This window comes from Homalodisca vitripennis, chromosome 4 (genome assembly GCF_021130785.1).
Source record: "Homalodisca vitripennis isolate AUS2020 chromosome 4, UT_GWSS_2.1, whole genome shotgun sequence".
Taxonomy (NCBI): domain Eukaryota; kingdom Metazoa; phylum Arthropoda; class Insecta; order Hemiptera; family Cicadellidae; genus Homalodisca; species Homalodisca vitripennis.
In genome coordinates, this window is record NC_060210.1 from 43,671,032 (window position 1) to 43,696,795 (window position 25,764).

Sequence of the window (25,764 nt, forward strand, 5' to 3'; positions counted from 1 at the left end):
AATTTAAATGCAATAATCCAGCATGTTATAAGGATTGTTTTAATTATTTAAGGTGCAAATACAGGAGATCCGTTAGGGAGGCAAAGAGACTGTATAGCTGTAATCGAGTTGTTAATGCTAAGAACAAACCCAAGGAAATGTGGTCAATTTGTAAAGGAGAATTCAAGCAAAAATGATAGGCCTAAATGTAGTAATAGTAAAAGAAATCTTACCTCAGCTGGATTTAATGATTTTTTCACTAATAGTGTAAGTAGTATTGTAATGTTGTGTGTGTATTGTTTGTGTTAGTAATGTTCCTAACTCAAATCAGTGTATGTCTTTATTTAGATAAGGTTAAGCAGAGTTTACCTCAAGCGCTCAATTTTTCTTTGAAATGTGTGAGCATTGAGCAAGTCTACGATGCTATCAATTCCTTGAGCTGTAGTAAGAGTCTGGATGTTTATTGCCTGAACTCTGGTCTGTTAAAAATTGCTGCACCTCATATATCTGAGATTTTAGCCTATTTATTTAACTGTTGTATTGAAAATGATGTTTTCCCTGAATGTTTGAAATTAGTAACTAAAAAACCTTAACTGTTAAGGTCATACCAATCTATATCATAGATGATAGTTCATGCTGAATTTGTTTTTGACACTGCTATACATTGTAAAAATGTTCTGGGAATAAAGAATTTGAATTTAAATTTGAATTCCACAAACAGATTTTATTTGAAAATTTGATGGATTTGAAATCCGGCTTCGCTTTGACGCATCACTAGTTGTGATATTGTGAAATCACTTTCCACAATTATTTTAAGCACTTCTGTTTCATTCTGTTATTCATTATTTTTGTAACAAAATACTATGAAAATATTGGTATCCTTATGGAAAAGAGCTACATTATTGAGTAAAGGAATCTAGTCATCCCTCGTAAACACCCAAGACTGAATTAATTTCTTAAAATGATTTTTATGTGAGTCCATATCTGCATTTAGAAAATAAATTATATGTAACACTTCATAAAAACACCAACAAAAACGTTATTTATCAATGTATCTCTGTGATATTCTTTGATTCAGTAATCACTGTGGATAAGTTATGATTGTAATATTCAGTAAAATTTAGTTGAATATTCAATATTCATTTCAAAACAAAACTAAAAATGTGTGCCCAACAATAACCTTTTATTTTTATCTCTCAAGTTACAATGTAGAACATTTTAAAACTGATTCCTTAGTAAGGGTTTTTAGAAAAAATTCTAGCTTTATATGATCATTAATAACAATTACATCTTTATGTAAAATGCTACAAAATGTTTGTAACTGGACTGGTAACTTTTAAAAAATGACTCTGGTGAATGTGTTGGCGGTTTTAGAACAGGATGTGAGCAAATCGTAACAGTATCAGTCAATGTCTATGCAAGAACAATAAAATTCAAACATACAGCAAAAATACAAAATACATTTTTTATTTTAAATACAGTATATACAATAGATATTTACAATGATATTAAAATTCCTACACAAATTATTTATTGAATGATCAAATTTACAAAAAGAACATTATGCAATCAAATTGAATAAATAACTTAAAAAAATTAAACCTTCATTAAAAAATTAATATACAGCAGTCAACATTTGGTTTCTACACTACGCAAGTGGTGTAGGTTAATAAAATTGACTATGGGTGATTGGTATGGAAGAACCCAAGATGAGAGCCCAGCAACTTGACTTGCTCTGCCAGCCCTCTGTAGTAGCCATCTCCGTCAGTCTCATCAACTTCCCCCAGTGCCAGTCCTTTGAGCCACTGGATGAGTCCCAGTATCAACTTTTGCACGTGGGGGTCAGCCAGGAACTCCTGTCTACAGGGCTCGACCAAGGAAACCATCGCTCTTGTCAGTTTCTCCACCACATCCAGGTCAGGACTGTGCACTGAGTACACGTCCTCCACGTCCAGCATACTCTTACTGAGCAACTCACGCTTCAACAGTTTCACCAGATGCTGGCACCTCAAAAAACAAAAAAATAATATTAATTATTGAGATATTATTTTCTAGAATTGCTTAAATCTTTTCGGTGTCCATTAGTAAATTTTGTGACACCATATGCACAAGTTTGAGTGTTTTCTAAAAGGATATACAAAGAACTTATACTGATAACAATTCTGTACAGTGTTGTACTCAGTTCTGTATTTTCTAATTTGCAGAGGAAGTGACATGAAAAATAGAGGACTTAGACATGCAAATGGTTAAATAGTTATGGTTTAGTGGTAAGTAAATCAATGGTCAAAGTTACATTTTATTTACAAATGTCAGTTTATTATTAAATATTTGTGTTTCTGTTGTTGAGATTGTCAAGTAAATCCATAGGTTTCTATGAAGACAAATTATAATTAATCGTCTTTGATACACCAAATTATTAATGTTGTTATATAAGTAAACACAAACATAGACCCATCTTTTCCTAATTATACCCCACATTTATTTATGGATTGAAAAGGAATGTTATCAATCTGGGAATTAAAATTTGTTTATATTTTAATAATACTTTCTAATACAATCACTCCTTTGGCAAGTAATAATAGGTACACTAAATTCTACTGATTTTAAAAAGTAAATATTTGTTTGTTTTCTTATATAGATTGAAGCCAAGATGGATTTAAAACTATCCATAGTTTTTTAAGCATTGAGTTAAGGAACATAAGATTTAATTTAAATTTTTTTGTTCTTACAAAAATTCTATAACACGGCTACTTAATATTACAACTATAATGTGTGTTTTTCACAAAATGATACATTTTATGTGAAAAAAATCATAGCTTTCAATAAAAAAAATAAAAAAAAAATATATATATATATATATATATACTTCTGTCAAAATTGTTTTTCTTCAAGTAAAAATACCAGATCAGAAAAAAACAGTGGAATGGCAAAAGTTTCATGACTTCATCTCCAACACAACAGTTCCATAGGCTACAAAGTCAAACATGGACCACTGTATATTTATAAATGTTTTGTGTAGATCTTAAAGTTTTAGATCTTGATGGCCATAGACATGAAAGAATATCATATATAGTGGTTAAGAATTTCAATGACTGGTTCTTTCAGAATGTTGCCATTTGCTGTCCTAATTGAATATAAATATATATTTACAATTCATATAACCAAATTCAATTTTTTTTCCAAACAATGATTCTTACAATTTAACCCTTATAACGTCAGTATATCTTTTCACGACTTCCAGCAAACGGCACAATATTAAAAAAAAAATTTTTAATGTGTAAAGTTCATTTTTATTTTTACTTTCTATAATTATAGTAAGTATAAAAAAGTAAAAATTTTAAAATTATAAAGTCACTGTACTCAGGATCGTCAATGTTACGAGACATGTCATTTATCACTAATAATGAACACGGTATTTTGGAATTATACCGACCACACCCAGACATGAATCGTTATTTGACATTTTGCTTCTACTGATTACTAGATTAGCGTAGAACAATATTTCGTCAATATAAAACAGGAATCGTCTTATCGCAAACCCCTCCCCATCCTCAGACAGAGGTCAAAGTCGAGCGGTCTAGTAGATAACGTGATTGCAGAGTCTCGCCGCCCGTTCAGCTGGTGCGTCGCTTTGTTGTACTTCCGTGTTTTACCTCTACATTTATCCAAACACAAAAATTCAATAAAAACAAACATGATCAAACTAAAACTAAACTCTTTATTGAAAAAACACTCAAAACTTGTTTTTATTCTTGATCATACTCCGCCACCCAAAATGCGAGTGCCATGCCTTCTCGCTGATGTCAACGAAAGAAAAACATCCCTCGAGATAGTACCTATCAGTAAAATATCAAATTCTAGAGGATCTGATCAGAAATATAAATTGAATTGTAATGGAAAGGCAATTATGTACCGCAAATGATGCCGCGTGGCCTGTCGTAATCGGGATTCTCGAGAAAGATAAGATAACAGCGACAACAATACCGATCACAATGCCTGGAAATGCTTGTAATTTTGTAATTAAAGAGTTGTTTTTTCGTTCTATCATGTTTGTTTAGCTATAAATTTATATTTTTGTGTTCTTCATACTGGTGTGGTCGGTATAATCCCAAAGTACCTGAACACTAAATAGGTGACACTAAACACTAAAATGACACTAAAAACACTAAATGAATACAAAACTAAGATATCAATACTTTTAACAAATAAATAAAAACCATATAAACAGAAAACACGACGAAGGAAACCGACTCAGCGATGGTTAGACACGCACTACCTGAAGCCAAACTGCAAACAAAAGCGTGAGCGCTGTACGGCGTCTGTGCCGTGTGGCGGGGAGAGTGTCTAGACACCGCGTCTATTGTTTCAAACAATGTAACGCGACAGCTATATTTTGACGCTTGACATAGGTCAATAACCCACACACATGGTTGACGCATACCGTTAGTGACATTGATCGGATTTAAAAGGAACTTAAATTTGCTACAGACGCAGTTTTGTGTCGATGCGCCGTACGCGTCTTTGCCGTTTGGAGATAGTTTGTCTATGCGCCATACGGCGTCTGTGACGTTATAAGGGTTAATACAACATACAAATCCCTATATAGCAAAGTTCATAATGTATTTTGTATAACAGTAACATTCATTAATACTACTATTTCTTAAAATTGCATAAAAAATACATTATTTTTTACATCAAACCATTTCTCTGATACACTAAGCTCAGAGAAAAATGGCAATAAAAAGGAAAATGTATATTTAAATCCTGTCCTTAAATTTGTTTAGTTCCAGGCATACTAGTTTTAGTAGATTACACCAATCTATGCATATTGTATGCATTTGAATAAAGTTGATTTGAAATTAAATCAACAACAATCAATAAAAAATGTTGATTGTTGCTGATTAAATAAGTCATCTAGATTATCAATAATCTGTTTAATGAGGGGGAAGCTTTCCATTTCATACTTTAAAAATGCAATATTTTCATAAAAGTATGCTAACAATAACATTTACATTTTAATATTATTTTTATTATGTATCCTTAATGACTGTACAAAGTTTGAGTATCTATCACAAATAAAACAAAGTATTAATACAAAAAATAATAAATACCATTCTTTTTCCTGCAAAGTCTTCTCTAGTTCGACTTGCTTGTACTGCTTTAACCTTTCCTCTGCTTCCTTCTTCTCTGCAGAGGTTTCATTATTGGACAAAACCTCCAGCTGTGTCATCTTAGCGTCTTGTCTCTCAACAATTAGATCGTCAATGAAAGTCACCACTTTCACCTATTCACAAATCACATTAAAAACGACTCAATACACATGCTAAAGTAAAGCAGAATAGTTCTGTAACTGTTATTGGGTTTGCATCAGAATGGAAGATAAATATTACAATAAAAACCTAGCTTCATTATGGTTTTGACCTTTTCTCAATTATCTTCACTGTAGAATGATTCTTAAATGCATTAAAATTAAATGCCAATCACAGGTTAGTGGTTTTTAGGTAATTTGAAACTCACCATTAAATTTCTCTAGACAAATGAGACATTATGGTGATCTATAATTTCAATTTTGTCATACAATCACAATAACTTAAGGTTTATAAACCAATTAGCCAAATAAACCAATTACCAAGATTTATTTACTATCTTTTATATAAATTATAGATCAATAAATGTAGATACATGCAAGGATGCAGAATATGTTTGATCATGCAAGTATTCCTAGTGGAAAATATTGATCATTTCAGGAAAGACTGAGGGAATTCAAAAGAACAAAACTTAGATGGTAAAAAATAAATTTTGAAATTGTAAAAACATAGATAAGACTATTACAGCAAATAATCTAGCATTTTGTGTGCCAGATTAAAGAAACAGTAGACTTGCATACGACACAATGTGCCTGGAGCCTCTCTAACAACCTTATGTGTGTGTGTGTCAGTATTCAATATGCTGGAATCATTGCGCACTTGTCATGAGTCTACAATAAACCCGACTTTGCCGACTGCATACAAGATCGCAGACAAGGTGTTATGTTTTGTTAGAACTGTGTGTTTCCATTCAAATCTTGTTAGTTACAAAATATGATTTAAAACATTAACAGTACATTGTGTGCAAGTAGTGAATGTTGAACTAAACTCGGGCATTACAAAAGACGTATGGGTATTCATTCAGGACTTAATTTTTACAAGAAATGTTAGTTCTAATTTATTTATTTTCTGTATTTACATTTTCAAATAAATTTTGTACAAAGTTTTGTGAATAAGGAATAATTTAGTTATAAAATGTTCAAACCAACTTTTGTGTTTAAATGTAATAATAGGCTATCCTCTCTTTGGCAGATTAATTTGATTTCTATAACCCTTTAGAGTAGTCTTTGTCCCATAAACTGAATTACAGGGATGGGAGACATTACCTAGCTCCTGAACAGTAGATACTGATAAAATCTTTGCTAAAAATAAAACTGGGAAAGGGAAGGTGTTAGTGATGGGAAATACTATTTCAAAACTCTCTTTTCTTTGTGTAAAAGTACAATTCATGTACATAAATTCAAGTTGGTTCTTTTACTATTTAGGGTCTTTGCTTAATGCCACCACATTTTACTGTTTATACCTAATCAAAACAAACATACTCTATATATTTAAGACAAATCTAAATTGTAGTCCATGACCCATTTATGACCTGGTCTATTTTAACAATATAAAATAGGGTAGAATCATTATCTTAATCTTTACAGCTAAGCATTTCTGGTTGGGTGGACTGAGAGTAAAGTTTGTGGTGCTGCCCCGTGCTGATGGCGACCAACATGTCAGTAAAATATCACAATTCAAGAGTATGGATTTTCTTTTTGAAAAAAAATCAAGTATTATGTGAATTTGGTGGTAATGGATTATGGGGCAACATTCTTCAAAAGAACCACTATTTATAATTTTATGTTTTGGTTTCCTTGAAAAAAGTATTTCAGAATACAAATAATAACTTGAAATAATTTCAATATAACTTATTGTAATAAAGATTTATTTTACAAAATGTTATATAACTGTGAAATCATCAACCAAAAAATGCAATAAACTAAAATACAAAGACATTAATTTATTACATTGGATCTTATTTCAATGCACTTTGCTCATCAGTTATATTTTATTACTTACATGATTTTACTTCATATGGAAAAGGCATAGCTTCCTTAATTTATAGTAGGTTTATTTTTAGTATTAGTATTTTGGTTTAAATACTTCTACAATTTTAAATAACACTGTGTAACATTTACCCTAGATCCGGTGTCATAATAAAAAATCAAAATGGTCACCCTGTTTTCATCACTTCGCAAGCCACGTTTTGAATCTCCAAAATTATATGCCTGTATTACTATGCATTGTTTTTTTTTTTTCAGGAACTGTAAATCATAGCTGTAACATGAGTAAATAAATATTTTTTAGCTTAAAATTTCTTACATGATAGGTAATTTCTGTCATGTAAAACTTAACACTCTGATATTTGAGATATACCTAATATTTGAGAAACATTTCTTGTTGAGGCATGAAGATCTTCTACAACAGACTGTAAAACTTCAAGTGACAAGGCCTCGTTTGTAGCCGATTTTAGTTCCAGGTTTGGAGCGGTCTTTAACGCTGCCTATTTCCTGGCAATGTTGAATTGTTTTTTGGACTCCTGATTTAAATACAGGGTTTCAATTTGGTTAAGTGTCATTTTGAGGGGGATTGGGCAAAGTTGCAACAGTGACTAAAAAGTTCATTTCTAATCCCTAGAAAGGTATATCTTTATCCATCAAAAACTAAACATGGTGTATCCAAACTTTTAACTCACACTGTATATCATACTATTTTTTTATACATTTTTTTCTAGTTCTTATTTTTGTATCTACATTTGACGTCATTTCCTACTGTATATACACAATGCAACGAATAAAGAGCTTTCTCATTTAATTTGTTATATTTCATTTCACAGTAGCAAGAGGTCATTTTCAAAAGGAAATTTGTAAACTAATTCTAGAGTATAAATAATTTCCTAAAATATGAAAATGTGTTATAAATTCTGTGTTTCAAAAAGGCTTTTTCTTATTTGTTTTCATTTAAAATTAAACTTCAACAAAAATAATAATAAAATTAATGTCTTTATAACTAAATCTACGTGAAAAATAACACGTAGGTCTGCTTACTAAGACAGATATAGAACGCTATACATCTACTAACAATTGAAGCGAACCTGTAATTTTAACTGCTCGCCTGAATCGCCATCAAAGAGTGATACGAGTACAGCAAGGCCACCTTGGTCCACAAACTGACGTTGAGCTAGAGGGAACCTCCGCACCAGACAGCCTAAGGCGTAAAGTGCTGACGAGCGTACATTAGCTGCTGTGTCCAGGGCCAGCACCCGCAATATAGTACCCACTGCTCCACTCTCCAGGGCCTGTTACAATTGTTATCTGAATTGCTACTAACTCTTAATACATAAAGAACTAAAAAAATAAAGCATTCTAAAGTATAGCTGGTAAAGATAGCTGCTAGCAAAATATTTTCCTTATGGGTTTAATCGCATGAAAAATAAGGAAAGGTTAGAACTTATTTGAGGCAATTAATGTTTTGAATTAGTTACACAAACATATTTGTAGAAAATAAGTAATGCAGTGAAGAAAACTACTTAAGCTTTCTCTTAAATCTTTAGAAGTTTTGTAATATGTAGATTTTTATGGTAATAGAAATAGTTCAAATAAACCAAACATTGATTTTGAGTAAGACAACGAATTATTATAACAATTATTTAGAGGTGCCAAACCCTATAAGAAACAGTGGTTAACAGCACTGTTTACTAGTTCAAGACTGACACATTATCACATTGTCAGATCGGACCACCTGATTATCAGTCCTATTCCTCTGTCAAAATTAGTTGTGAGTTTGCTTTTGCTATATGTGATATCAATATGTTTATATAGTTCAAGACTGACACATTATCACATTGTCAGATCAGACCACCTGATTATCAGTCCTATTCCTCTGCTCAAACTTAGTTGTGAGTTTGCTTTTGCTATATGTGATATCAATATGTTTATATAGTTCAAGACTGACACATTATCACATTGTCAGATCGGACCACCTGATTATCAGTCCCATTCCTCTGTCAAAATTAGTTGTGAGTTTGCTTTTGCTATATGTGATATCAATATGTTTATATAGTTCAAGACTGACACATTATCACATTGTCAGATCGGACCACCTGATTATCAGTCCTATTCCTCTGTCAAAATTAGTTGTGAGTTTGCTTTTGCTATATGTGATATCAATATGTTTATATAGTTCAAGACTGACACATTATCACATTGTCAGATCAGACCACCTGATTATCAGTCCTATTCCTCTGCTCAAACTTAGTTGTGAGTTTGCTTTTGCTATATGTGATATCAATATGTTTATATAGTTCAAGACTGACACATTATCACATTGTCAGATCGGACCACCTGATTATCAGTCCCATTCCTCTGCTCAAACTTAGTTGTGAGTTTGCTTTTGCTATATGTGATATCAATATGTTTATATAGTTCAAGACTGACACATTATCACATTGTCAGATCGGACCACCTGATTATCAGTCCTATTCCTCTGTCAAAATTAGTTGTGAGTTTGCTTTTGCTATATGTGATATCAATATGTTTATATAGTTCAAGACTGACACATTATCACATTGTCAGATCGGACCACCTGATTATCAGTCCTATTCCTCTGTCAAAATTAGTTGTGAGTTTGCTTTTGCTATATGTGATATCAATATGTTTATATAGTTCAAGACTGACACATTATCACATTGTCAGATCAGACCACCTGATTATCAGTCCTATTCCTCTGCTCAAACTTAGTTGTGAGTTTGCTTTTGCTATATGTGATATCAATATGTTTATATAGTTCAAGACTGACACATTATCACATTGTCAGATCGGACCACCTGATTATCAGTCCCATTCCTCTGCTCAAACTTAGTTGTGAGTTTGCTTTTGCTATATGTGATATCAATATGTTTATATAGTTCAAGACTGACACATTATCACATTGTCAGATCGGACCACCTGATTATCAGTCCCATTCCTCTGCTCAAACTTAGTTGTGAGTTTGCTTTTGCTATATGTGATATCAATATGTTTATATAGTTCAAGACTGACACATTATCACATTGTCAGATCGGAACACCTGATTATCAGTCCCATTCCTCTGCTCAAACTTAGTTGTGAGTTTGCTTTTGCTATATGTGATATCAATATATTTATATAGTTCAAGACCGACACATTATCACATTGTCAGATCGGACCACCTGATTATCAGTCCTATTCCTCTGCTCAAACTTAGTTGTGAGTTTGCTTTTGCTATATGTGATATCAATATATTTATATAGTTCAAGACCGACACATTATCACATTGTCAGATCGGACCACCTGATTATCAGTCCCATTCCTCTGCTCAAACTTAGTTGTGAGTTTGCTTTTGCTATATGTGATATCAATATATTTATATAGTTCAAGACCGACACATTATCACATTGTCAGATCGGACCATCTGATTATCAGTCCCATTCCTCTGCTCAAACTTAGTTGTGAGTTTGCTTTTGCTATATGTGATATCAATATGTTTTTCGAAGAACAACTATTAGTTGCGGCTGAACTTGTCATGTATTTCAAGGGTAACGGATGGAAAAGGAAGAACTTACTGGAACTAACTAGTAAAATAATGTTTCATTAACATCTCACAATAAACAGATGAGAGCCATACTACAGATACATTTTTTAACTTGCATTATTCAACTCGGCTACAATTTGAGTTTTCTAGCTCATATTAATGTTTATAATGGAATATTTATAATTAAGCTGGTTGCTCCGCTGTTCTTTACAACATTGTTCGGCTTCTGTGTAATATAATAGATGTATTCAATTTTTGTTAAGTAGTATAGTGTTTGAAATAAAGGATACATTTACAATAATGAAATAAATGCAGACAACCTTCTGTGTTTTTTACACTTACTTTTTGAACGTGCATGTAAACAGTGTTCTTTTTTTTAATAAAAATATTGTTGGAAATTCTTGATAATCCAGTTAATTGGCATAAACCAGTGAGATTATGTGCAAGTCACTAAATCATTACAGTTATTGTTACTGCAGCATCATTAAACATGAACAAAGAAGACAGCTGAGATTGTTTTCTTGTGTCACACTGAAACTGTAATAATTCGTTGTTTCATCCCCACTATACATTTCCCATTTGGCCAGCTGTAGCTGCTGGGCAAAATTTACTTCTATACTCTCTCAGTCATTGGAATAACAAGCAAGAATTGAGCAAGCCTATACACATAATAGTCATCATTCAAGCTACATCAGGTTTCGTACAGAATCTATTATGCGACTTGAATATTACTTTAGGGCTAGTAATATTTATTAAGTGGCAAAGATAACTAGTGGTATAGAACTAATTTTGTCTCTCAATAAAGGCATTTTTAATTAATGACAGCTTAATATTTAACACTGATGGAAATACCCTTAACCCTTTGCACTCGAAAGACCAGCAGCACTGGCCACACCTCGTTGCAGGTTGCAGACAGCCGGTGTTATTTTTGCCTAGTTTGTCCTTGCAACTCGTATGGCCAGTACAAATGGCCGCGCTACTTTCATTGACAGCTCCGGCGGCCATATTTGTTGTTCGCCTCCCCAAATCAGAATTATTTTTCAATTTCCTCTGCGTTATTTGCATAGTAATTTAAAAAGTTTAAAGAAGAAATTAAAGATAATTTAAAGTTTATTTTTAATGAACTTTTTTAATACAAAGATAAACATACATTTGGGAAATTTAACTCTTATATGTATATTGTTAACGAAGATATGTAAATAAAATGTTATAAAGTAGGCCTTTACAATTATGTTATCCTCAGATATGAACTAATTTACATTTTTCTCAGTCTTTCCTTTTTTTACGGAATAAAACATAAAAAATACTACTTATGTGTAGTCATGAATGGTTTCTATCCCTTTTATCACTTCAGTGTTTAGACTCACTACACATCATTTGTCTTATTTGGACAGTCAATGTTCAGAAAAGAATTATAGACTAATTTAAAATTTACTGCTTTACTTAAAAACTACTTCAAAATAAAGCAGCTTGATAGGTTTCAGCACTCACCATTCATTATAAAACAAAGAAAATATTAGAAAATAACTGCTATGTTTAGTGGCCAGTGGTGCTGGTCATACAAGCAATGGACGTATTATATCTTGACCAGTCTTCACCAGCTGGACATACAAGCTGAGATAACATTACGGCAAAAATTACTCTGCGCTTTCCAAAAATGGCAGCGGCCATTAGAGCTGGTCATACATGCTCCAAGGACAAATTATAAATATTACTTTCAAGTGCATAGGTTTAAAACTTGTTAAATGGTCAACAAATCTCTAGAAGCAAAAGACCAAAATAAGAAATAATCACTAATAGAGTTGTTGTAATTTGCTAAGACAGCAGTCACATTAACTCAATGGCAAACAGCATAGGATAAACACAAAACCACATATGTGTTATATAGCAATTAAATGTTTTGTCCATTTATTCCACTCATAGTGAATGAGCTACAGTAAATGAGAAAGGATAGAAAATACAATTAAATTACCAGCATCCTATCGTCTATACATTCTTCCAATATTTTGTTCATCTATGTTACTAGTAGTACTGAAAGTCACCTTGATTTGGGAGGCTGCATTGTTCTGTACAGCAGAGCCAAGTAAGCGGGCAGCCTCTGAACGGATCACTGACGAGCTGGAGTTAAGAGATGGGTACACGATCAGATTTAGCCTGTAACACAATTAACTTCAGGAAACAATTACAGATATCAAATCAAAGTCAAAGTCAAAGTCCAAGTCAAATCATTTATTGCCACAAACAATACAAGGATTGCACAGGCAGAGGTCAAATTAAAGTAAAATTATCTAAATTACTAAATTTAACATTACATACAGAACCAAAACATAACATACTAAAACTAGTCTTTCTTCTCAAGTAAGTAATCCTGGACACTATAATATTCCTTTTGAATTAAAAATTCTTTCAATTGGCTTTTGAATTTGTTGGGCTCCTTAACATTCTTTAGATACTGTGGTAGAGAATTAAACAATGATATGCAGGAGGAATATGTTTTATTTCTGAAAAAAGTAGTGCTATGGCGAGGTAGGGTTATGTTATTGTTGTGACGGAGGTGGTATCTATGAGTATGTGTAATATGAGAAGTAAATAAACCAAAATTCTTAATTAGAAATGTCAGGCTGTTGAGGATGTATATTGATGGAAAAGTGAGTATGCCTTTCTCTCGAAATAGCGATCTGCATGACTGATTTCCGGCCAAGTGAAAAACTATCCGAACAGCTCTCTTCTGCAACCTGAAAACATACTGCGTCTTGGTGCTTTCATGGCCCCAAATTGGTACTGCATAAGATAAATAAGGGTAAAAACAACCATGATAAGCCAACAAGAGGATGTCAGCACTTTTGAAACAGGCAAGTCGAGACAATAAAAAAATACTGCTACTTAGCTTACCTGTAACTTTCTCAATATGGTTTGAGAAGTTCAGATTACGGTCAAAAACAACACCAAGATAATTAACAGTGGCTGACGGACTAAACTCGGTATCCCCTATGATAATATTCAAACATTCATTATCCAACTGGTTTCTGATTGCAAAATCAACTAGCTTGGTCTTTGCTGTATTAATACATAAAGAGTTTTCCTCCAGCCACTGAAATAATGAGCTCCCGTCTATGAAAATTTGATTCTCCAGCTGTGGTTTACTCTTACTGGAGACTACGAGGGATGTGTCATCAGCAAATAAGTACAAGTGAGAGTCCGAAATGCACCCGGCTATGTCATTTACAAAGAGGAGAAAAAATACAGGACCAAGGACCGATCCCTGGGGCACCCCGGTTCTGACAATTAGTTCTTGAGAAAGTTTTTTTTTTAGCAGTCCGTCAGCATCCATATAGGGAATCTCAACCATCTGTTTTCGACCAGTCACATAAGAATGTATCCATTCATAAGTCCATATCCATATCATAAGTAAAGATGTCTAATTATTATACATTTTTTAATTCTGATATCTAAGTTTTTGTACTACTTGACTATCTATTAATACAAATCAATTTAAAAATAATATTATAGACGTTCTATACATAATTATAATAGATTTGATAAGTTTAACAATACAGATCAATGGTAACAGCGAGTTAAAAGTTAACTCTTTAACACGTTCGCTGCGGATGGTAGCTATGCTGCGCTAGGAGCAGGTGGTAACTGTGGTTACCACAGAGCCTTTGTTCTGAAATGAGGTCAGTGTGCAGCCAGCACTCGAGCAATCACAACAATGTATTTCTCGCTCCTCGGGAGGTACTTTTCCCGCATTTTTATGCACTTCGTTTTCACATTAGACTTTTTCATTATTTTTAATGATTTTTATAGTAGTAAGTGGTTGTGCAACAAAGTGCATCTTCCCCCGGGACCAAGTGGTGTACAATAACCAAGTTCAAAGCGTACAACAGAGCCCAGTATTGAGTTCAAACTATGAGGATGACAACATGGACGATGTGGAGTACCAGACGGACTCGGAAGTTGAGGATCCTGATTACGAGACCAACACACGCCAATGGAGCGCTTACAACTGGATTGGAATACATTTTTATAAACTTATGTACTACAATATTTTTTGTATCATTTCAAGTAAACATTTATATATATTTTGTTATAATTACTCACCACACATTTGTAAATAATAACTGAATTTGAGTGAGTTACCGGAGATTTATATTTTTTCACATTTTTATAAACTTTTATATTCATTTTGGTTTTCACATTTACGTATAAATATTATTTATATGTGTCTAAAACGAATAAAATAAAATTTACTTAGCTACAATGTATTCATTTAGAATATTCCCACTGCCATAAAAGGACGTTCCCTTGTGCGAACGGTAACTAGAGTTACCAGCTGTCAAGGAAGACTGTCCTAAGGAGCTAGCGGTAAGGAGGTGGACATTTCACCTCACAATGTGTATATCTGGGGCTCAGAAACTTATCACGAGATAAAGAATTGTGGTGAGACTTCCCTAAATTAATGTTTTGTGTGCCACATCTAGGCGGACAGTTTATGGACATTTCTTTTTTGGAGAAGGAACTGTAACTGGTATTTCTTATCATTATGCTCTAGAACTATGGCTATTTTTCCTCAATTGGAAGAAGATAAACCACAAAACTTAACCCTGGAACTGGCGGTCATATTTCTCTCAGTGGCGGAGTGTTTTTCGTACTTCATACATTGCCTTATATTTATTTTATTATTTCATGTTTACTATAAAGTACCTATGTCATATTATATATTTTTTTATTCAGCATTGTTCAAGGAACATTTTTCACATAATATAATTAAAACAAAAAAATATCGTTGTTCTACCTCTTCATAAAAAAATTTTTAGAAAAAAAGAAAAGTTAGTTAAAAGTTTTTAATTTGTAAAATTGTTGTTGTTAGTAATATGCAAAATCCAAAATATAAAAAAGAAAGAGCATTTAATTCTGAGTAAAAATAAAACAACACGTAGTTTATAAGGTATTAATTTTTACATGTGGTAAACGATACAAAAATCATACACTGACATTCGAAAGTGCTACTTACCAACAAAAGTAAGAACTTCAAAGCTCACTTGGATTTCTACAATCTTGTAACTATTAGTTCATATTAATTTTCTATTTTTTATTATATATTTTTTTAATTATGTTCCGACTGAATGTCTAAATCGTAATCCTCATCATTGCTTATTTCATGTACAACTAGTTCTCGAATGTCACTTGAACGATCACGGAAATTACGATCTATTACGTAAACACACACAAAAAACTTACTATTATTGTGTCATATACACAACCATAATTACAACGAACTCAAAAAACAATAAACCAGACAGAACACCATGCAGCTGACGAAATAACAATAGCCGAATAATCCAGTTGACTCATCGCTGCGCGTGCAACTAGCGCAGTACGCGGGAGAATGTAAACAACAGTTCAGAGATTATAAAACGTATGGACGCGTAACGAAACGATAAAATTATTTATTAGTGTATTATTTACATAAATTGAACCTTCCTCTTTCGAATAGTATCAATACCGATACTCTTTGATCGTGTTTTAAGTACGTAATATTGAGAAATAAGACATATTAAAACACCCGATATCAGGCGTTTGTCAGTTCCAGGGTTAATTTGGCAGCAAGATGATGCACCGCCTCTGGAGTACATGATTGGTTGAACGTCACTGAACCAGACCGCTGGATTGGCAGCAAAGAGCCCTAATGACAGGGCATTTTACATGGCCTTCACATTCATCCGACAAGACACCATGTGATTTCTACCTCTGGGGATTCATAAAAGATTGTGTGTATGTGCCTCCACTACCAGCTGACCTACCCAACTTAAGGAACAGGATTGAAGCATCTGTTGCAACAATCACTCCAGACACATAGATTAATGTTTTGGAAGAATTGAGTAATCGACTTAATGAGTGCCATGTGACGAATAGAGCTCACTTTGAACACTTGTAAGTTTGTAGGCATAACTATTTGAGTTACTCTTTAATTTCATGCATTAATTATAATTTAAAGTTTGATATAATAAATACTACAAAAAGTTATACTCCGATATTCATTTATAAACACCCGGTATTTTAAGAACAAAGTCATATCTCCCAACTTCCACTTTAAGTTAATAGATTAAAATATTAGCTTAGAATATACGCCTTTAATCTGTTAAAACTATGGCAATGTATTTGTATGAGGACGGTTTGAAAACTCAGTGACTTTTTGAATTTCCTGCGCAGTAACTTCATTAACACATTCACTGCGGGTGACGAGCATGCTCGTCATGCGGAAGTGGCGCGCCGGGCGGTGGACGGGCGAGCTCGGCATACGGCAGCTGCTTTTATATTGCCTCAGTGTAAGCTGAGCACTTGCCTGGGAAGGCTGTAACTCTCGTAGCGAGGTGTGTCTGTTTCAGTGAGTCAGTTGGTGCGATTCGTCACCGGTTCACCATTTTTGTTTTTGTGTGTACGCTTTGCGATATTGTGTGAGTGGATTATAGTGTCTGTTGACTGTGTAAGTATATGTTCTCATAATGGAGGAAGACAATAATGTTATTGACGATAATTTTTCATCTGATGAAGACAATGAGTCGAGTTCAAACAATTCTAGGGACGGTGAAGGCGGCATCCCCCACCCCCAGTGGGCTGGCACGGCCAGCGGCATGGCTGGTTTACGTGACCTGCCGTTCACTAGTCAACCTGGCTTGCTCGTTCCCATTCCAGGTGACAATAAACCAATTGAATGGTTCAATCTCCTTCTTGACACCGTATTTTTAGAGAATACCATTAGACAAACCAACCTGTATGCCCTGGAACTATTTTGTGGCCCCACCACTACTCCCGCGTCTCGCATAAGCAAATGGAAGGACTTAGTGATGGCTGAACTAAGAACATTCTTAGGCCTTCTACTGTTGACTGGTAACGTCAGACTGAATCGATTGAACGACTATTGGAAAACTCATCGGTTGTTGAACTTTCCTATGTTCAAGGAGTACATGTCTCGAGATCGATTTCTTGGCATTTTGAGATGTCTGCATTATTCAAGAGTTGATACCCCTGATCACCCCGAACCTGCTAACAACTGGTCTTTTAAAATTCAAAATATTGTTGATTATTTCAACAATAAGATGTGACAGATCTATTATCCCGACCGTGAACTAACAATCGACGAAGAGATGGTACTGTGGCGTGGCAGACTGGTCTTCCGCCAGTACATAAAGGGCAAGCACCACAAATATGGAATCAAATTTTTTCCCTGAATGAACCTGAGGGACTCATGCTGCGCTTCCATGTTTACACAGAGAGCCATGACTCTTGTAGTGGCAAAGGTCATACCGTCAAAGTCGTCATGAAGCTGATGAGTGACTTCCTGGGGAAAGGCCATTCCCTGTTCATGGAAAATTTTTATAATAGTTTTGTCTTATCATCCAAACTTCTACGTCATTCAACCTACACTACCGGCACCCTACGCATCGACAGACTCCACACACCTCCAGCAGTAAAGGCAAAGGCATTGGGCAAAGGTGAAATGATAGCGAACTATGCCCAAAGTGTCATGATTGGAAAATGGAGGGATAAGCGGACGGTGACCTACATCTCCACACAATATGACAACGAGATGGTCCAAACCTCCAACAGGAGAAACAAAAAACGAACGCTGCCAAAACCACTCTCACATGAAGGGGACTGACCGCTTAGACTAAATCTTATTATATTATATTATAGCTTGGGGGTATCTTATTACCCCTGTGGGTGCAAGACCCTGCGACGGCACAAGAAAATTTTTGTGCACTTTCTCCAGGTTGTTGTAGTAAATTCTTTTTACCTGTACAACATGTACAACTCAGATAGACTGTCCCTGTATGACTTCCGAGTTCATGTTCTTAAAGACCTGCTCCCTCCGGCCTCCAAAGGAAGCCCCACTGCTCATCACACCGACGCGCAACAGCATGCATCGTCTCTCCAAACTAACGAAGCGCAAAAGAAACGTCAAGTCAGTTACCCGGAGGTGCCGTGTTTGCTACCAAGAAGGCAAGCGTAAGGAAACAGTGTACTATTGTGCAGTGTGCCCTGACGAACCAGGTCTGTGTGAACTCAGTTGCTTTGATAAGTATCACGAGGACAAATAAGTAGTTTTTAGTCTTTGGCGGTGGGTGGGGATGTATATAGTTTTTTCTAATTTTTACTCGGGGAGGGGGGAGTGTTAACTGTTTTTTATGTTGTATATTTTTCAAACTAATATGTAATATATCCGTGTAATTGATGTACGAGGGCCATCCGGAAAGTAGTACCCATTTGTGAAATAAAGACACAGAAGTAAATATTAACAAATATTAACATTTTTATTGAAAAGAGCATACCTTAAACTACTTCTCCACATAATCTCCAAGCAAATTTAAGCATTTGTCATAACGTGTGACGAGTTTTTGTATTCCAGCGTCATATTCCTCTGCCGCCAGCCAATTGAAATACGTAGTCACGCCTTCTTTAAGTTCTTCATCGCTGTCAAATCTTTTTCCCGCCAAAAACTCTTTAAGTTTTGTAAAGAGATGAAAATCTGAAGGGGCCAAGTCCGGGCTATACGGTGGATGGTCGAAAATTTCCCACTTGAATTGCTGCAGAAGTTGTTGTGTTATCCCCGCTGCATGAGGCCTGGCATTGTCCTGGAGGAGAATGACGCCATCAGACAATAGACCTCTCCGTCGATTTTGTATTGCCCGCCGTAATTTCTTTAATGTTTCACAATACGCATTAGCGTTAATAGTGTCTCCACGGGCCATAAAATCAATAAGCAGTACACCACGTCGATCCCAGAAAATGGTTGCCATAAGTTTTTGGTGGACAGAACAGTCTTGAATTTTTTTGGTTTCTTTGGTGAATGAGTATGATGCCACTCCATTGACTGTCGTTTACTCTCAGGTGAAGCATAACAAACCCACGTTTCATCATCAGTAACTATGCGATTCAAGAACTTGTCTGCTTCATCAGAATAACGTTCCAAAAATGTGAATGCAGCAGCCATACGCTTGGTTTTGTGCTCATCTGTAAGCATGCGAGGGACCCACCTTGCACAAATTTTTGAATAATGCAGATGGTCTTTGACAATTTCATGAACAATTGTTCGAGAAACATTAGGGAAATGTTCACAGATGTCATCAATTGTGACGCGCCGATCGTTCCTCACGAATTCGTCTACTGACCTCAGCAGTTGATCTGTAATGACAGATGGTCTCCCTGAACGCTCATAGTCGTGTGTGTTTCCCCCTCCCCAAGTTGAAATTACGACACCAGCGCCGAACAGATGACTCTTCCATCACATTGTCTCCATACACTTCCTTTAATTGGCGATGAATATCACAAGGTCGAACGTTTCTTGCATTGAGAAATTTTATTACAGCCCTCACTTCACAACTGGCGGAGTTTTCAATTTTTTTAAACATTATGAACTGCCACAGAAACAACACAGGCAATGCTAGCGTCACGGAACTTGTAACAGAGAAGGCAGACAAGCCACTGAAGCGATCTGACCTTGACCGGCGGCTACTCGCGTCGTCAGCGCTTCACGCGGCGGAAACGGGTACTACTTTCCGGATGGCCCTCGTACTATCTAAGTGTCATTCATGTACTATATATGTGTAATTCACGAGTGTGTTTGTGCCGAAACCTAGTGCGCTGCGAGCACATACAACATGGTAAACCGGCACCCTGTGTGGATGACGAGCAGACTCGGCACGGACATGACGTCACCCGTTCCGGCCAACGAAGCTTCCAGGATACCTTGGACAACCCTTTCGGCTATCCTGACTCCATTTTGGGTAAGTAAAAAACAAAAATTCCCACATTTTCTGTCGCCAGTAATTTTATCATCCGCAGTGAATGTGTTAAATAGTGCTGCAGTCAACTGTAATGTATTACTGGATAAGTTTCTATTTTTTAGCAAGTTGAGTCGTGCAGTTAGCATTTGATAGCCGTTCAAAGCAAATAATCTAATAATTTTCATGAAAATAGAAAAGAGTGAATTTTGTGTGCTGATTAAGCATTACTTTTTACATAAAAGATCCATCACTGGGACTAAGGGAAGACTTGATAAAATACTATGTGGACTCGGCATCATCAATTGATGATCAATGATTAGTTTTAACTTGAATTCATTTCATTTACATTGTTCAGACTTCCCGCCATTAACAGTCCCCACCGGGTCACTGCAAACTCCCTTGACATCTGGCAAGAACCCTTCATCTTATTTAAACTCCCTAGTACCACAGCAAACACCCCCCTGTTAATAAGTCCTAACCTTTCCATATCCAAAAAAACTTCTTGTTGTTCAAGTAATCCAGTATATAAAAGCCTTTCAATATTACATCACAATGTTCAACACCTTCCATCTCGTCTGGATCTTCTTGACATTTTTCTCACTGAATCAAAACCGGACATAATTGCACTAAGCGAGCATAAGATGATAAAAGAAGAAATAGACTTGCTAAAAATTTCAAATTATGTAACAGCTTCTTATTTTTCAAGAAACCTAGGACGGGGTGGAGGTGTCATAATTTTGACTCATACAAATGTAAACTTTAAAGCTGTAGAAATCCCTTATTTTCAATCAATATTAGTAGAAAAAGAATTTGAATGTTGCTTGACAGAAATCATAAATAGTGGGTTTTCTTTTGTATTAGGATGTATTTACAGATCCCCAAATGGTTCAAACTTAAACATCTTTTTTGAAAATTTAAAAATGTTACTAGACATTTTATGTAAAACATTTGAAAAAATTGTTCTTGCTGGAGATTTTAATGTGGATGTTTTAGTAAAAAACCACACTTATACTAGATTTGTAAATGTTTTATCTGGTTATGGTATGAGGTATATGGTAAATTTCCCTACTCGAGTAACAGAAGATTCAAAAACAGCAATTGATAACTTCATCACCAATATAGAACCCAATAGTTTAAATGTAATTGGGGCAATCACTCATATTTCTGATCATGATGGCCAAATAATGGAATTGTTAAATTTAGAATCAAAAAATATTACTCTAGTTAGAAAACAAGTAAGAAAATTTGATAAAAGTAACATAGACATATTTCACAAACAATTAAGCTTAGAACATTGGTTAGATGTCTCTCAATCTACCATTCCCCTCAAATATGATAGTTTTTACAATATATTTAAGATGTTAATTTTCCAAAATTATATATATTACAGAAAAGTTGGATAGTAGAAATAAATGGATTAATGAGGAGTTAAAACTAAAGCAAACTGAAATAACTTATTTGGAGTCTCAATTTAGAATATGTAAAGATAACGAATTAAAATTATTAATCAAAAGTAAAAAGCAAGATCTACGAAATAATGTAATTAGTAATAAACAGTTATACTTTGAGGAAAAAATTATGAATTCAAAAAATAAGATTAAAACTACATGGAACTTAGTAAATTTAGAAACTGGAAAACTGTCAAAAACCTACACAAACACTAAATTATTTCATCTGGGTCACTACATAACTGATCCATCTGTTATATGTGAAACATTTAATGAACTCTTTGTGAATGCAGTTAAAGATCTAGTAATCCCAAACATTGAGCACTCTGCAAAAGCTACTTTATTAAATGTTAGTCAAGTCAACACAAAATTTCAATTCAAAATGGTAACAGAAAATGAAATTGCAAAAATAATAACATCCTTCGATAATAAGTACTCTTCAGGATACGATGACATTTCTATTACAATTATAAAGGCAGCTTTGCCTTTTATTTGTATTCCGTTAACTCATGTAATCAATCATTCCCTAATCTCAGGTATATTTCCAGATAAATTTAAAATAGCCCGAGTTATACCTATATTTAAAAAGGGTAATTTAGAGGATGTGAAATGCTATAGACCAGTATCGGTACTTCCAGTATTCTCAAAAATTTTAGAAAAAAGTAGTATATAGTCAATTTTCTAATTATCTCGAAACTAATGAGCTATTAGATAAACAACAACATGGCTTTAGGTCCAGTAAGTCTACTACAACGACAGGAGTTGAGTTTATTGAATCAATAATTGAATCTGTTGATAGAGGGCAAAAAATAATTGGCATTTTTCTGGATTTGTCAAGGGCCTTCGATAGTGTTGAACACAGTAAGTTACTGAATGTACTTTATACTCTTGGAGTGAAAAGTACAGAATTGACATGGTTTAAATCATACCTGTCAGAAAGAAAACAATTTGTTGAAATTAATCATTATAAAGAAAATGCAAAAGTTAGATATAAGGAAAAATATGCTTCTCGTCTTTTAACTGTTCACTATGGTGTCCCCCAGGGGTCTATATTGGGCCCATTACTATTCCTATGCTATTTGAAAGGTCTACCTGGAGTAGTATGGGGCAATGATAATAAAGTTTGCCTTTATGCAGATGACACAAACATAATTGTAACTGCGGAAAGTGAAGAGCAAATAGAAATTTCCTCTCACATTGGCTTGTCGTTGGTAAAAGACTTTTTGGACAGTAAAAATCTCCTTTTGAATTCTAGTAAATCTAATTTTATTTCCTTCTCAACAAAGCAAGCTAAGAATAAATTACGGCCCACAGTATTTGTCGAAAATAAGATACTGGACCAAGTACAAGAAACTAAATTTCTAGGATTAGTTATAGATGAAAACTTAACGTGGGATGAGCATGTAAATCTTGTTATGCGCAAAACATCAAGTGGCCTTTATGCTCTAAGAAGAATGGCACTATCATGTAACATAGAAACATTAAAATCTATTTACTACGCCTTAATCCACTCCCACATTACTTATGGTATTTGTATATATGGCACAACAACAAAACGAAATATGGACAGAATCTTAATCCAACAAAAACGGGCCTTAAAGATTATGCTCCATTTGAAACAATCCGACTCTGTTAAACATATATTTTCAGAATTGAAGATTTTTACAGTGTATAGCTTATATATTTTTGAGACAATAAAATTCATACTTTTAAATAATAAAACTACAATAGGGAAAAATGTACATACATATAATACTAGATCACATCAACAAGTTGAACAACATAGATTGTGCTTTTTCGAAAAGAAAACTTCTTTTAAAGGAAACAAATTTTTTGACTGTTTACAGCAAAATATTAAAAAAGAGAAAAATCCGAACAAATTTCTTAAATCATTAAAAAAATTTTTTAATAAAATCTGCATTTTACTCAACTGAAGAGCTACTTACTCTAAGAAACCATTGAAATACATTGTGCTTTTCCCCTTTTCGTTTTATTCAAAAGAAAATTGTTAATGACTACTCTAATAGAACAGGTATGAAAGTTGAAAGAAGGTGAAAACACTTAATTTTAATATTTTTATTTGTAGGCTCAATGTTTGTATGATTGTTTGTAAAACCTGTATTTAGAACTAATGTTGTTCTGGCCCGAAGAAGGGGAAAACCCCTAAACTAATCTGCACAAACCTAGTTAAGAATGTGTAATTTTGTGTATAAAGAGGTTCTTGTTTTCTGTTTTGTCTCATTTGTTTTTATTGTTCATTGACATTGTAAATGTTTAAATTAAAACCAATTACTCTGTTGACACTATTTCTTGTACGATATGTACATTTTTATGAAATAAAGATGTTTGATTGATTGATTAACAAGTGGTTTACAGAGTTCCATTATGGTGGTATATGCACTAGTGATGCCGAACGTTTGGTTCGCCCAAAAGATTTTATCACACCGGAAACCGTTGATAAAATCTATGAAATAATATTGGACAATCGGAGAATGAAAGTGCGTGAAGGTATCTCAACTGAATGGGTACATCACACTTCACACAAATATTTAAATATGAAAAAAACTCTCCGCGAGATGGATGCCACGATTGCTCACATTCGACTATAAGCACAACCGTGTGACCACTTCAAAAGAGTGTTTAGCTATGTTCAGCCATAATTTGGATGATTTGTGCACCGGTTTGTAACTGTGGACAATCAATCACAACACGCCAGAGACCAAGGAACAATCGAAACAGTGGGTTGCTCAGGGTGAACGTGGACCAAAGAAGGCCAAGGTGAGTCTGTCATCCATTTTGGGTTGCACAGGGTGTCATTCACATTGATTACCTTGAGAAGAGTAAAATGGTCACCAGCGAATATTATTCAGAGCTTTTGGACAGATTCAACGTTGATTTGAAGCAAAAAACGGTAGCATTTAGCGGGGAAGAAAGTGCTGTTCCATCATGTTAATGCATGTGTGCACACTTGTCTAATCACGATGGCAAAACTCCATGAATTGGGCTACGAACCACTACTCCATCCAGATTATTCTCCAGATTTAGCCCCCTGCGACTATTATATTTCCAAACCTAAAGAAATGGCTGGACAGCAGGAGATTTGGGTCGAATGAAGAAGTCATTATTGGAACAAACGCCTATTTTGAGAGCCTTAAAAAACTTATTATTTGAAGTGAATAAAAAAGTTAGAATAATGCTGGACTAAATACATCAAGCTAAAAGGTGATTATATTGAAAAAAAACCTTAATTTGCCGAAAAAATTAGTTTTATTCAAAAAGTCACTAACTTATCAAACCGCCCTTATCACTCATAACGTAATAAGGATTTTGTTGGCTAAATACAATAAACCAATTAAAATTTATCGCCAACTCTGTGAAGTTTATGGGAACAATGTGATTACTGAAAGTAGAGTGCGTCAGTGGTGCATTTGGTTTAAAAATGGCCTAAGTAATGTGCATGATGATGAACGAAGTGGACGGGCAAGCATTGTGACCAATGAAAATGTCTCTAAAGTATATGAGAAGATTAAAGAAGACCCACCAATTCACAATAACCAGAACTCACACTTAGTTTTCCTCAAATTGTAAGGAGTTTGTTACACAAAATTGTTATGCAGAAGTTAGGTTCTACAAATTTTGTGCAAGATGGGTAACAAACATCGTAACAGAAACCCATAAAAATATGCGTATGGCTGCTTCATTGACATTTTTGGACACTTATGAAAAAGATGGTAACTCACTGCTCGGTCAAATCGTTACAGGAGGTGAAACTTGAGTACAGCACGTGAATTGCAAAACCAAATTAGTCTATGGAGTGGGGACACAAACACTCCCCCAAAAAACTAAGGAATGCATGCAAACATTGTCGGC

At 34.4% G+C, this 25,764-nt stretch overlaps 1 protein-coding gene across 1 annotated transcript in view; it reads right to left on the reverse strand.

Moving 5' to 3' along the window:
• Positions 1-1,419: 1,419 nt before the first annotated feature.
• LOC124359229 (nucleotide exchange factor SIL1) overlaps positions 1,420-25,764 on the reverse strand; it is a 42,940-nt gene continuing 18,595 nt past the window's right edge. Inside the window, exons 5-8 of the mRNA XM_046811800.1 lie at positions 12,701-12,812; positions 8,203-8,406; positions 5,091-5,263; positions 1,420-1,986 (exon numbers count right to left, since the gene is read on the reverse strand). Of these exons, the coding sequence (XP_046667756.1) occupies positions 1,659-1,986; positions 5,091-5,263; positions 8,203-8,406; positions 12,701-12,812 (817 nt within the window). The 3' untranslated portion in view covers positions 1,420-1,658. The remainder of the gene's footprint in view (positions 1,987-5,090; positions 5,264-8,202; positions 8,407-12,700; positions 12,813-25,764) is intronic.